The 14,423-nt window shown below is 43.9% G+C and overlaps 1 protein-coding gene across 1 annotated transcript; it reads left to right on the top strand.

Annotated features, from left to right (window-relative positions):
• Positions 1 to 278: 278 nt before the first annotated feature.
• GPR37 (G protein-coupled receptor 37) lies at positions 279 to 13,585 on the top strand (the record flags this gene model as incomplete). Its single annotated transcript, XM_084269517.1, has 2 exons — positions 279 to 983; positions 12,767 to 13,585. 2 exons carry the CDS (start codon positions 279 to 281, stop codon positions 13,583 to 13,585), a joined length of 1,524 nt encoding a protein of 507 aa, XP_084125643.1.
• Between the last annotated feature and the right edge of the window lie 838 nt (positions 13,586 to 14,423).

The raw sequence follows: 14,423 nt of genomic DNA, 5'->3' as shown, positions 1-14,423 counted from the left end.
CGGCACAACTTTCCGGGTCTGCCCCGGGAGGCAGCAAGAAGAGCCTCCCAGTTGCTCCGCTCGCCGGGCGCCCAACGCCGGCTGCTTCCCGCAGCGGACCCCGGCGGCAGCGGGAGCTGCGCTCCGGCGGCGGCTGCGGTGGTGTCGCGGCTGCCCCCGCCCCGGCGAGACAGGCTGTCCCCGGGCGCCGGGCGGGCATGTCTCCCGCTCCCAGCCCCACCGAGCGGGGCGGCCGCTGCCTCTGAAGGGGAGCGGGCGAGCCCCGCCACCTCCCGGCCATGCAGCCCCTCCGCGCTCCCCTCGCCCTGCTCTGCCAGGTGCTAGGCGCCTGGGCTGCTTGCGCCCTGGTCCCCGTCGCGGCCGCAGGGCTACCGGTACCCCCGCAGCGCGCCCGCTCGCCGCCAGCCCCGACGCGCCTCGCCCCGGGCTGGCGGGCGCCCGCGGCTCTCCCCGGACGCGGAGCCCTCCACCACGGAGCCGAAGCCAGGCCCGGTGGAGCAGCGGGGCCGGGCGGTAGCTGCGCGCCCCGCGGGGCGACGGGGGCCGGGCGACGGCGGGCGCGGAGCAGCGAGCGCGGAGCCGGTGCGGCGGCGGGGAGGGGCGCGGCGGACGGCCCCCGCTGGCTGGCCCTGAACGGCTCGGCCGGCGGCGAGGGCAGCGCCGGGGGCCGCGGCAACGCCACGGGGCGCCGCGCCCGCCTCCGCAACCCCTTCTACCCGCTGACCGAGGAGTCGTACGGTGCCTACGCCGTCATGTGCCTCTCCGTGGTGATCTTCGGCATCGGCATCATGGGCAACATGGCAGTGATGTGCATCGTCTGCCACAACTACTACATGCGGAGCATCTCCAACTCCCTACTGGCCAACCTGGCCTTCTGGGACTTCCTCATCGTCTTCTTCTGCCTGCCGCTGGTCATCTTCCAGGAGCTCACCAAGAAGTGGCTCCTCGAAGACTTCTCCTGCAAAATCGTCCCGTACATCGAGGTAATGGCGGTGGGTCGGGATGCGCGGGCCCGTGCGCCTCCGCGCAGCCCCCGGCCGCGCCTGCCCACCCGTCCGAAGGGACGCGGACCCTCTTTTCCCCCCAGCATCCATCCCGTCTCTTGTCCTTCGCCGGCCATAGCTGCGTGCGAGCCCGGGGCTCCCCGCGTTCACTGCTGCCGGCCCGGGGACGCCCAGGTGAGGCGCGGTCCAGGTTTGCCGGGCACCGCCGAGGCGGAGCCGGGCCCCGTCCGGTGACAGGAGGAGGTCGCGGCCGCATCAGGTCCAGCAGCATCGGGATTTCCGTAGCCTCAGACCGAGCGCGCCAGCTCTCCCTCCCGCGCGCGAGTTCTGCCAAACTTTCCTTGCTCCTTGCGATTCTGAAAGGCGAAGAATCATCTCATAATTAATTTAATGGGCTTTTTGGGGATTATGCTTGTTTTCCTGAAGTGAGTCAGGAAAGTGGATGGAGGGAGTGACTGGGGGACAGGTTGTAAGGAGATTGTAAGGAGGTGATTGTGAAAAGAAGCATCAACGGAATGTATGAGCTTTAATTTATACTTGAGATTTACAAATCTCACACTTATTTATTTAGCTTATTTTAAAATAAAAAGAAAGCAAGACACCCCCCCCCCCTCCCCCCCATCTAAATCACAGCTTCTTGGCAGTTGTCTGTCAAAGAAGCCCTCAGCCAGCTGGCCAGTGTCCTGCCAGCAGCGTTCAGGTTGTCTGCTTTATTTATTTACTGGAACTGAATGCTGAGGCTTGTTGGTAGGGTGATAGCCTGTAATTCTGGCTGGCTGTGCTGCGTTCCCAAAACCTTATCTTTCTTCAACATTTTTCTGCAAACTGAAAGCTGAGGAAATAACAGTCGATTCTCTTGTCCTAAGAATGAGATAGTGGGGGGGACACGACCCAACAAAATCCACCACTACTACAGTCCACATCCCCCCAACAAAACCCAACTTGTTATTAATACAAAGAATATAACTTCCAATAACATATTTGTACACAGTAATGCATAGTTAATGGTGGGATGATATTTTTAAGATCTATTTATTAAGAATATTTAGCAAGGTGTGTGACACGTAACCAGTAACTTGTTGTTAACTTCTGTCGCATGTGATACACTATTACTGGTGGCATTGGACAAAGGGTGGAGCTGTGCTACGCTCGGATGAATCCAAGGCCAGTAGTGTGCCACTGCAGCTGAGAAACTCCGTGTACGCCTAATCAATTTGCATTTAAGGAGACATGAAGGACTAAATATATGTTTGTTGAGAAACCGATAGTACAAGGAGCTTTTAAAATTTCTGAATTGGCCTCTGGCGCTGCTGCCTTAACCAATAAAATAAGTATTAATGTTTCAGTTAAAGTGTAACCATTTAAATTAAAGTAGGTAGTGTAGTTTAAGTGTTTTCAGGACTTTCCCACAGTGACATTTCACGCTTCCTAACCTTTTTCTTTGGTGCTTACACATGCAAACTAGAAATAATCCTTTGTAATGCTCACTCTAATTAAGGAACAGTAATTGAAATGATTTGCATGGCCACGCTGTTCTTCAAAATTAGTTGCTTATGCTGCCTAGCTTTGGGCACTAAAGAGTTTGTCAAACTGAAAATAGTTTAGCTGAAACATAGTTGCTGAAATTCAAAACTGTAATCCTGAAAAACACCCAGCTGCTGCTGTCCCCCTTTGTACTGTAATGACACCCTATTTTTTTTCACTTTAAAGTTCTGTGGAAGTCTTGAAGTCTTACTCAAGAAATGGCACCAATCCGGCTGTGATGAACCAATAGCATGGTGGCTGGCTTAGGCTTGATTATTACTGAGGCCTAGAAGTGAAACCTTCTCCTTCTCCCTGGGGAAATTTAATTAATTTACATCTACAGATCTAAAAAGACAAAGCCTTGGGGGTTCTGTGTTGCTCCTGGAATTGCATATTTCATGCAGTAGTCATTAAATATAATACTGATGTATGTGAAGTCGCTCTATCACCCTGGGAGCAATAAGTAAAAGGCTGTGTTTCCCCCTCTGTAAGCTGTAGCCATGAGTGGCAGGTATTGAACACCACTTGTGGATTGTGACTCTCCACAGCTCGCCTTGAGCTTGGCAAGAAGGACTCTGTCCCACAAATCAGGATTTGACCCCGCTGAGATGGAGAAGGCAGTCAGAGCAAAAATTCTCTGCTTTCCAAAGTGGTGGTGTTTAACCTCACAGGCATTACACAGTGACCCTGGCACCGCTGTGAGCAATGCAGATACCGAGCACATCATGAAATCTGCCCCGTGAACAGCTGCTGCTCCATTCTCTGTCAAGGACTATTCACAGCAGTGCGCTCATCTGACAGGTGAACACTGTCTTCTCGCTTGTAGCTCACCTGGGCAGGTTCATGCCCTTCTCACACAGTGGAGGAAGGAGCTTCTTAGCTCCTTGAGAGGAAAGTTGTAGACAGCTTCATGGAATACAAACAGAAGCATCTTCCTGAAGATAGAAAAATCGTAAGCCGTTTGTGTTGTCTCTAAGTTAGCCCAGCATTTTGTTCTTTTGAGTGTCTCTTTATTCCATACTTACATCTCTTTTCTTGCATGCAAGTTCTTCCCATGATGTTTAGGGAACTGTGTGTAGATCCAGGAATATCTCACTGTCAAACATGGAAGGTCCTTATTGGACTGAGCCAATACCAGCTTCTACTTCCACAAGTAGGGACTAGGGATGTCTGATGATCCAGAGCAAGTGATGATGATCACAGCATTTTACTGTAACTCAAGCATATTTATTGTGTTTGAAGCTTTCAAGTGATCCCAGTGAGGAACATTGAGTTTTCTTAGTTTAGCCTCTTGTGGCCAATTGTTTTTTATTTGTGCTGTTTAATGGGTATTGTGTAGAATTTCAGCAAAGCATCTGTTGCCAGTGATAATACACATGCATGCAGTCTGGGGAGAATGCTTTATGATACCTACAAGCACATTTGTATAGGTAAACAGTGAGCTTCCAACAGTGGAAGGTTTCCACAGTATTTAATATAAAAGGCAGTTTTCCCAAACCTCATAAAGATGTGCTGTGACCAAGTACATTAAGCAGTCATTTCAGCCATATATTGTGTCACATTTTGGTCACTTTCAACTACATTTTAAAACTATGTCATAGCTGTGCTTGCATAAGGAATGCTGTAGGCATGATGGAAAAAAAACCCCAAAAGAATAAATTAATTCTTTGCTTGTCACGAGGTCTTTAGCTGAAACTGCTCGAGAACAAAGTTAGAAATACAGATGATTAGTAGAAATGGATGAAATTACTGCCACCAAGAACCTTGCTTGACCCTAATGGTGGCACTGTCCTGGAGAAGCAGTTTTGGATGCACTGAGAGGGAAGTGAGAAGGGAATTAGAACAACTGGGGCAGCTACTCTGCCCAGAAGGATGCGTGGAGATACGCTTCTCCTTTGCACCTTTGGACCTCAGCAGCTCTTCAGATTTTGTTGCTTTTCTGCAGGTGGTTTAGAAGTCTAGCTTCAGGAATGCAGGTCTGAAGTATTTACCTGCACACTGTTTGCTTTGCCTTCCCTATACTTTTCTCAGTGTTGTTCAGGATCAGGAGATACAAGGTAAACAATAATACAGAGACAATGGCTTTGGCTGACTTCTGTTTCACAAGCCTTGCCAATGTGGAACCCTGTTCTTTTTGTGTAAGCACAACCAGGCTCTTCAGCAAAAAGGACTGGGGGGGGGGGGTGGGGGAAACCCCAACCAAACAAAAAAGAAGGAATGCAGAACAACAAGTTCCAGTTCTCTTACTTATAGATTTATGCTACGCCTTACTAGAAAGAAATCAGTAGCATTACTTTGCTTCTGAATTTTTCACAGCTGTTAAATATATAACAGTCCTGTGAAGCAGCATTTTTATTTTTTATTTTAATGCTGGAAGCCAATAGTGAAGAGATTAAAGAAGTTGTTTAAGGCCCAGAGCAGTTTGCTCAAGATGACAAATGTTTTGTGTCAACAAGAACCAGAAACTGTCTTTTGGGCTTTAAAAGGAAGCTCAACTGAGTTGTCTGCATGCTGCTCTTGGAGTTTTTGTTAGGAACTTTGTGAGTTTGAGAGAGGTCATTGGAAGTAGTCATCACTTTCTGTTTTGGCAGATTGGAGTAATCATTTAGGAAACGGGAAGGGATCTAGGACAAGGGTTTACAGAGGCTGATTTACTGTCTTATGCAGTCCAGCACAGAGTAAGGCTTTTTGAGGCCAGTGGTGGTGCCCAGCCCAGCACTCAGTGCTAATAAAGGTGAGCCTGTTTGCCTTTCTCATACCCCGACAAAGAAGAGAAAGACAAAGCTTGTGGTGTCCTCATCTGGACCGTATCATGCAGACAAGACTGGCTTGACCTTGGATCAAGCTAATAGTGAAAGCCTCTGAAACTCAGTGCTCAGCCTCTGCATTTGCTTCTGACAATCAATTTGTGGCATCAGTCCTGTTCCTGGTGGGTACCTTCCAGCTCAGGGAAGCTATCACTATTTGTATTCTTAGTGGAAAGCATAAGGATGGATTTGGCATGGAATACAAATTGCTCTCTTTCCCTGTAGTTGACCCTCCAGGGAAGTTTGAGGTGAGGCTTTTTCACCTTTCTTTATTTTTCTTGGTAGAGGCAAGCAAGGGGCACAAAGAAAGTGGCCATTCTCTGCCTGTTCCAAAGCTGTCAGAAGAGAGCCTTATTTTAAGTTTCACTTCAGGGAAGCAAATACATTTTTTATGGGACTTTATAAAAGCTGTGTGTTATCTGTCTTTTCTATGTCTTTTGTTGTGCGGCATCTTCTTTATGTCTCTTCTTTGAGCCTATTCAGAGCTGGACTCCTCAACCTCTAGTGAGTCCTCTGGGTCACAGACAAAGATCCTCAGAGAGGTTTGTGGTTTCAAAGCTTCATACTGAGAGTTTTCTGGGACAATGGCTACACATGTCTTTTACTGAGCAGAGTATTTTCTGCACTTAACCACACAGTAAATAATTATTTTAAATGGAAGTGTTAATGCATCTTTGCCCTTTAGGTATTAACAGCATGATGATAGTAACTGCCATGTTGGCTGTCCTGTCAATCTCTCTTTCCTCTTCAAGACCTGTCCTTAGGGGCTTAAGTTGTCCCTAAAAATTTGCTTTTGGCTTAAATTTTACATGTGGCATTTCAGCATGGCAATGAATTTGTGTCAGACTGGGTTTAAAACTGGGTCAGTAATATTTAAGTTACGTATGTGTGGAGAGAGAAGAAGGAAGCATCTGCTATCTTGGTGCCATTGACTAGACTCTGAGCACTGGAATGTCATTTCTCCATATGACAGGATTTTTCCTGCAAAGGGCGAAGAGGCGAATTTTTAGCAGGAGTTCCACGTTAATGTTAAGAATTAGTGCAGGAGTCCCTCGTGTAGTGTGATGAGAATTTGATCCTCAGTGGAGAATGGCACTCATTTCTATTTAAAAAATTAAAAAAAAGCCTCCCCTAAAGCAAATTTAATTTACTTAAATGGTGGCATGGTAGATTGCAAATAGGAAAATAAACAAAAATTAAATCCTTTTGTATTTTGTGATTTTTTTTTTTCCAACCCTCTGGATAAGCATGTAGTGTACAACTGAGTATTTCCAGTGCCTTGATGGTATGTTTGACTTTCTCTTCCAACAGAATTCAAGAGCAGCTCTTGGAAGTGGATTCTCATTCTGAACACTCTTACTGATAGAATATGCAGAAGGATAAAACCCACACAAAGCACATGTACTTTATGTCTCCCTGGTATGAATGTTCATGGTACTAAAAAGGAAGTGACCGTATTGTACCCATTGTCCCACATGTGTAGAACAACTCTGATAGTTGTTTCCATAATTACCATCTTGTCTTTCAGATAAATAAGGTGGCATATATTTTTGTCCAGCATGCTTATGCTAATTGCTAATGTTGAAGGGGTAACCTGGGCCCAACGCTCTTTAGCTGCTGAATTACTGTGCCACATCACAGTGGTGTTTTGATTTATAGAATCACCCAGGTTGGAAGAGACCCTTTAGATCATCGAGTCCAACCATAGCCTAACACTGACTAGTCCACCTCTAGATCCTGTCCTTAAGGACTTCATCTATGCATACCTATTTTAATGCATAAACCCATTAATATTTGATAGCACTTCATGTAAGAAATATAGAGCTACTATATTTATGTTTTTATAGTAATGACTGTAATTTTTTTTTATATTGACAGAACAGAAACCAGGCACTTACATAATCTTAAGCAATTAACAATTAAATAATTGTTTGCAATAGGATGGCCTTTTATTTGCAGTAATCCAGTCTTATTACTGTACTCTACTGTAAGTGTAGAGTAGCACAACAACAAAACAATGCAGTCTGTGCTAACTTTATTAGTAAAACTGACAAGTTTGCAAGAGTCCCCATGGTGTGTTGCATTAGCATGCTCTAAAGCTACCAAGTTTAATGTGTATATATAACAGCCATAATAAAATGATAGGCTATAGTAGCTTGGGGAAAAACATTATTTGTTTCTATAGTATAACAGGAATGTGTATAAAGAATCTACAGAGTGTCACTGAAAGCTCAGAGATGGCTTGTTTGGCTTGTAGTCATCAAACTTTTTCTGAAGTTCAGCTTTCCTATTACAATGGGGAAATGCTTCAGATGCCCATCCTGCCTTGTAACAAAGGAAGAAAGAGTGCCTTCTATCTTAAGAAACCGTGTTTGTGTTATCAGCATAAAATTCTGTTTTAGAAAATCCAGCAGCCACTCCTTTGTTTTATCTTGTTTCATATAAACTCAGCCTCTGTTGTTTCCTTTCACTACCACATCAGAAGGCGTGCTCCAGAACACCATGCCTTAGATGATTAATGGTCCTTCTCATTTCCAGCCTCAAGTTGCTCATGGCTGATTGGTTCCCTTTCTGTTATATTCACTGTCCTTCACCTTAAGCAACTTTTGTATCTTAAGACAGGCTTGTTTGTGAATAGGAGCAATATTGATCTTCACCTTACTGGACCGAGTGACCCATCCTCTCTTTTATATTCACTCACAGCATTTGCTCTCTGACCTTTTCACTCAAGTCAAATTTTCTGATCTCATTTCTGTGTTTGTTTTCATTACCTTTTTCTGGTCAAACAGGTATTAGTGAGGGAGAATTCAGAGTCTTTTTTTCCACTGGCATTGCTCACCCAACTACATCTGCACTGTTTCCCTGGACAGCTGGGGGCTCTGCTCCTTAAGGCCAAGTCCAAGAGCTGTGGGACCACTGTCAGAAGTAGGACAGACCGGGGAAGGCCTGGGAACATGTTGGTAATGTTTAAAGTGAATGAAAATGGATTGGGTATGTTGAAGGGATGGAGAGGAGAACTGATGCAATTAACCTGAGCATTTCATGAGTTTACTGTTGTTCTCTGTGGCCTTAGTTAACTTAACTGGTGAGCTAAGGACCAAAGATTTATGCAGTGTCTTGAAGGAGCATCATGGTGCCCACTAACATCCCTGTCAATACTTTTTAAGAAGCAACTCCTGTAATGCTGTCTTTTGTGTGTGTGTGCTGTAGCTGGTAATCCTTTAAACAGCAGTTCTCTGCCCAGATAGTTTGGACTAGGTTACTTCACCATCTCCTCAAAGCAGATCAGTGGTCATTCAGTTAGAAACTCAGGGTCTTTTCTGATCTCATCTAGTAAGAGAATGGCTGGTAAGCGGCCTGGCAGAGAGGGATCTGGGGGTGTTGATAGAAAGCCAGCTGAATATGAGTCAACAGTGTGTCCAGGTGGCCAAGAAGGCCAAACAGCATCCTGGCCTGGATCAGGAACAGTGTAGCGAGCAGTGATCATCCCCCTGTACTCAGCACTGGTGAGGCCCCACCTTGAGTACTGTGTTCGGTTTTGGGTCTCTCACTACAGAAAGGACATTGAGGTGTTGGAGCATGTCCAGAGAAGGGCAGTGAGGCTGGCGAGGGGACTGGGAGACAGATGTTATGAGGAGAATCTGAGGGACCTGGAGCTGTTCAGTCTGGAGAAGAGGAGGTTGAGGGGAGATCTAATTGCTTTCTACAATTACCTGAAGGAAGGTTGTAGAGAGGCGGGGGCTGACCTTTTCTCCCTAGCGACAAGCAATAAGACAAGAGGAAATGGCCTCAAGTTATGCCAGGGGAGGTTTAGATTAGGTGTTAGGAAAAATTTCTTCACAGAGAGGGTTGTTAGGCATTGGAACGGGCTGCACAGAGAGGTGGTAGAGTCACCATCCCTGGAGGTATTTAAAAGGCAGGTAGATGCAGTGCTTAGGGACATGATTTAGTGGCGGTTTCGGCAGGTTAGGGTGATGGTTGGACTTGATGATCTGAAAGGTCCCTTCCAATGAAGACAATTCTATAATTCTGTGCTTGTAGGAGAAAGATGTAAAATGGTGTCATCCTGCATGTCTAGACTGAAGGAGAATCCTCCTAGACACCATATGGAAATAAATCAGACAACTAAGTGACAGTCAAAAACTACTGAGCCTGACTTGCCCTTGGCTTTCCTCATTTCCTGCTGGGTTGTTGAAATTAAGACTGCAACAGCATATCAACATATCAGAAACTCAGCTGTTACAAGAAGAGCACCATTAAACCAGCTTCAGACTACTTCAGGATTTGTTAACTTGTCCTTTACCTACTCCCCATCAAATGCGTTCTGTGGTTATTTCAGGGCAATGTAACAGATTAAAAGGAAACTTCTCTGGCTTCTTCCATATTTTCAGCGTAACCCTAATTATTAGTATGCCTAGTATGAAGACACACTCCTAAAGTGCAGACACAAGCATGCACAATGCATGTCCCCGTTCTCACCCTTGTGGATTGTGAGCAATGCAGCTTGATTGTGCTGGCTATTGCTCATAGTCTGCGATGGGGTGGAGTGGGGGGAAATAAAGTGGGGTGTTAAATTGCTATACTGCCTTCAAGCAAGTCAGCTGGAGTGAATCCCTGTTCAATCTGCTTGGGAGTGTTTGGGTTTTTTTGCAAGCTTTTCCATGGCATCACTAACTTTGTTAATCTACAGAAAATAGGAAACCATTGCCTGCACCAGAGAACCACTAGCTTTGTTTAGCTTCTTTCATCAGTGAATCCACGGGAGAGTTTTCAAAGCTGGCTTCCACTGTTCTTAGTTTCCTCTTGCTCTATTTCACTGTCTTAAACCTCCAAGTTGTTGGTCAATTAATGTGACAGGAACCCCGTAGGTTATGTTTGTTCATGGTAGACATGTCTTCTTTCATTAGTCCAGCCTTAACAGCTGTCGAGTTTTAATGTTTTAGCTGCTGTATAACAGCCTGTGTGCAGTAAAATGCTAAAGCAATAAAAGCATGTGCACTGGGGGTGGGGGAGAGGCTCACGTGAGAGCTGAGAGGCAGAACGGTAATGTACAAATCCTCAGATTTTCCTCTTCTCTGCTGATTTTTCTTTCCATCTCTATTCATTCCCGAGTCTCAGTTATTTCCCTGTCTCCCATAACTGTAGAAAGCTGAGCCCTGACTCTTTCATCGTTCATGTTGGATGCTCTGGCTAAAGGTTTTGCTGTCAGTCTAAGGAATTTGAAGACTGCATGCTTTAAATGTTTTGGAAACAAAATCTTGAATTTGAAAACATGACTCTCAGCAGTGATGCATGAAAATTATCTTTCATTAGCTAAGTTTATAGCTGTTCATTAAGATTTCCCTGTAACTGTAAGCTTTCTTTAGTTGTTTTCATTTCTTTCTGAATTTACTAAGTTTTCTTTGAATCTTGCAAGAGAGTTTAACTTCCTAAATCAATAGGTTTGCCTATTAAAAATGTTTACGGTACTATTTTGTCATCGTTAAATATTCCCACAAGTTAATTAGTAAGAGATTGCATCTCACTCATCCCATCTTTTAGGAAGCAGCTTCAAAGTATTCCCCAACTAAGTCAGTGCCTGACAGTTCTAATCCCAAGTGTCTAATATTTTCCAGTGATATTCAATTTTAGCAGTCTCATATGGCCATTAAATATTGAAGGCCAAAATTAATGATACATTTATATAATTGTGCATAATTGCACTATTTATCTTCACAGAACTTTTTACAAGACGTGTATAAACAGGGGTATTTCACAATTATGGTGGAAAGCATAAAATATATTTTTAAATCACCTACATGAAATTTAAATATAGCATTGCACATCAAATTTGGGTGAGCAAAATTACAATGTCCTGCCTATTACTACCCTAGATTTCCCAGATAGATGCACAGACACGTGGTTTATTTGTTATAAAAGTGAAAATTCTTTACATTTATCAGGAATATTATTTAACAGTTTATTTTCTTTTGCATCAACACATTTTCAGCCTAACACAAGCATGCAAACACAAGAAAATACATTAATTAGAATGCAACAGGGCATCTAATCTTTCTCCAATTGAAGTTAATGAGAGTTCTGCTTTGAATTTGAACTGAAGTTGAATTTATTGGAAATAGGATTAGGCCAAAACCTATATAGTCTTACAAATTTCTTTTTAGGAAATTTAATTATAAGCAGGATGAAATGATAGGAAATTATGTTTCATGACAGTACAAGATTTCTATTCATGCATAGAATTATGGTTATTAAAGCTAGAAGACATATGCATTGCTCTGTACTTGCTCCTTTCAGTATATAATTGAGAGCTCTGTCCAATTGATCTTTAAATCATCTTTAAAATAACAAACCTTCTGCCATTTCTCCTGGCCTGCAGTACACTCACCCACAGGATGTTTTCTATGAAATTAAGTCTAGATTTTCCTGTGATTTCTTTTTTTCCCTAAATTAAATGTTGAAGATAGATTATTAAAGCCTAACTACTATAGTCAAGGTCAGTTTTGCCCTGGCTACAGAAGTCTGAAGATTTCAGATATGGTCTCTTTGAACTCTCAGTGTGGGATGATTTTATGTGTCTACTCTAAAGAAACCTAAGCCCACAGAAACAATCACCAGACCCTACTGCATTCAGTAGATGCCTAATCCGATGGGTTCCCACAGTTTGTAAACACAGAGGGTTTCAGTGTTATGATCCCCTTAATGCTTGATGAATGTGTGATGTGGGCATAAGTTCATACTTCTGCTGAAGTATCTGATCTCTCCTCTTTTGACTTAAATTCCAACCTCTTTGGTTGAACTGATCTTTTTGAAAACCACCCCTTAGAAAAATGGGGGGAGGAAGGGGTTTGCTATTGGTCAGTTCTCCAATTTTTTCCACTCTGTGTTACATGGATGCCTGCATGGGCCTCCAGGAGAAGGTGACATCAAGCTGAAATAAATATTTGTAGTAAAACAGGACATGCTCTTTTGGGATGCATACTGGGTGGTAGGTAGTTCAGCTAACACTGGAAGCGAAGTTCTGCCTTTGGTGCTGCTTCTGATGATGCTCAGTACCACTGATAGCTCCAAACTAAGTGTTCCTTTGCCTTTGCCAGTTAAGGGGCTAGACTTGACTGGTGTTTCAGAGTACAGCTTGAGCTCTCTATGAGAGCTTCTCTCTTTTCCAGAGAACAGCTCAATGGTAAAAGCCATGTACAAAAAACTAATTCCCTCTTCAGCCTGAGCGAGTTCAGGCCTTCACCTTCCTTCTCTTAGGAAGATTGACATCAACAGGAGACATGAAGACTTTTGAAGGAGATAAATTTTCCCCCTTTCCACTGGATAATGGACTGTACCCTTGTAGTTGTTCTTTTTTTTTTTTCCCTTTCCTTCCCCCCAGCCACCCCCCAGACAGCATCTGTATTAACTTGTGTTCCCTTTTCTCCTTCCTAGGTAGCCTCTCTCGGAGTCACCACGTTCACACTGTGCGCCCTCTGCATCGACCGGTTTCGCGCCGCCACCAACGTGCAGATGTATTACGAGATGATCGAAAACTGCACCTCGACGACGGCCAAGCTGGCTGTCATCTGGGTGGGTGCACTGCTGCTGGCCCTGCCGGAGGTTGTTCTGCGCCAGCTGGCAAAGGAGGACCCCGAATACAGTGGCAGCCCACCAGGGGACCGGTGCGTGGTGAAGATCTCCACCACCCTCCCTGATACCATCTACGTGTTAGCTCTCACTTACGATGGGGCAAGACTCTGGTGGTACTTTGGCTGCTATTTTTGTTTGCCGACCCTTTTCACTATTACCTGCTCCCTGGTAACGGCGAGGAAAATCAGGAGGGCTGAAAAGGCTTGCACAAGGGGGAACAAGCGCCAAATTCAGCTGGAAAGTCAGATGAACTGCACAGTGGTGGCTTTGACCATTTTATATGGGTTTTGCATCATTCCTGAAAACATTTGCAACATTGTGACTGCCTACATGTCCACGGGGGTCTCTCGGCAGACTATGGACCTCCTCCACCTTATTAGTCAGTTCCTTTTGTTCTTTAAGTCCTGCGTTACCCCGGTTCTCCTTTTCTGTCTCTGTAAACCTTTCAGCCGGGCCTTTATGGAGTGTTGCTGTTGCTGCTGTGATGAATGCATCCAGAAGTCTTCCACAGTGACAAGTGATGACAATGACAATGAGTACACCACAGAACTGGAGCTCTCCCCTTTCAGTACCATCCGCCGTGAAATGTCCACTTTTGCCTCTGTGGGGACTCACTGTTAATTGACCTTAGGACTTTATTTCCTGTATCTTTATCTCTTTTTTTTTACCTTTTTTTTTTTTTTCTTTTTTTACTTCATACTTTTCTTCTTGAAGCAAAATGCAAGAAGAAAACAAAAGATTATTGAAAACTATTCCGGAAACCACTTTGCATATTAACAGTTGTGCTTTGGGAAGTAATTTGTTTGGTTATTAAAAAGAAAGAAGAGAGAGAGAGAAGAAGAGCCGGCACTCAGTTTTAAATCATGATACTTTGGTGCTAGGAGCTTATTGTTTGGGGAGGAGAATCCGTATCAATCCACTTTTATTTAATTCCATAGTATTTTTTTGGTTTTGATAATCACTGTAAAATGATTATATAGACATTGTGGGTTTTGCAAGATGTTTCATGTAAAAGATGTGGTGGGAAGTATTTGAAGATAGTTTTAATCCAATTACTGTAAACTATTGTGAGAGGACTTGGATTTCAGAAAATTTATAAAGTAGCATAAAAAATAAATGAGGTTTAATTCTTTAACTTCATTGTCAATCTGCATTTAACAAGAACACCTACAAGTAGTATTCAGTTCCTTTAATAAGTAAAAAATATCTTTGCTTTGCACAAAATAATTTAAATGGCCATATTTAATTTACCATTCATGTAGTTACCCTTGGAGGCTATAATTACAGTGTCTAAGGAAGATGGTTATAATGCTATTAGATTTACATGATCGGGGTTTTTTTTTAATGTACATTACAAAGGTTCAGTGTGCCTCATTGAAAATTTCCTTCCTAACCCGCGGGTATACAAAACCCGACTTATTTTGTAGTTACAAAGAAAGATTTGCTTTCTCATTAGATT

This window comes from Gallinula chloropus (genome assembly GCF_964237585.1).
Source record: "Gallinula chloropus genome assembly, chromosome: 1".
In the NCBI taxonomy this organism is placed as follows: Eukaryota; Metazoa; Chordata; class Aves; order Gruiformes; family Rallidae; genus Gallinula; species Gallinula chloropus.
The sequence above is the reverse complement of the archived record's forward strand: the minus strand, read 5'-3'. Positions and strand labels throughout refer to the sequence as shown.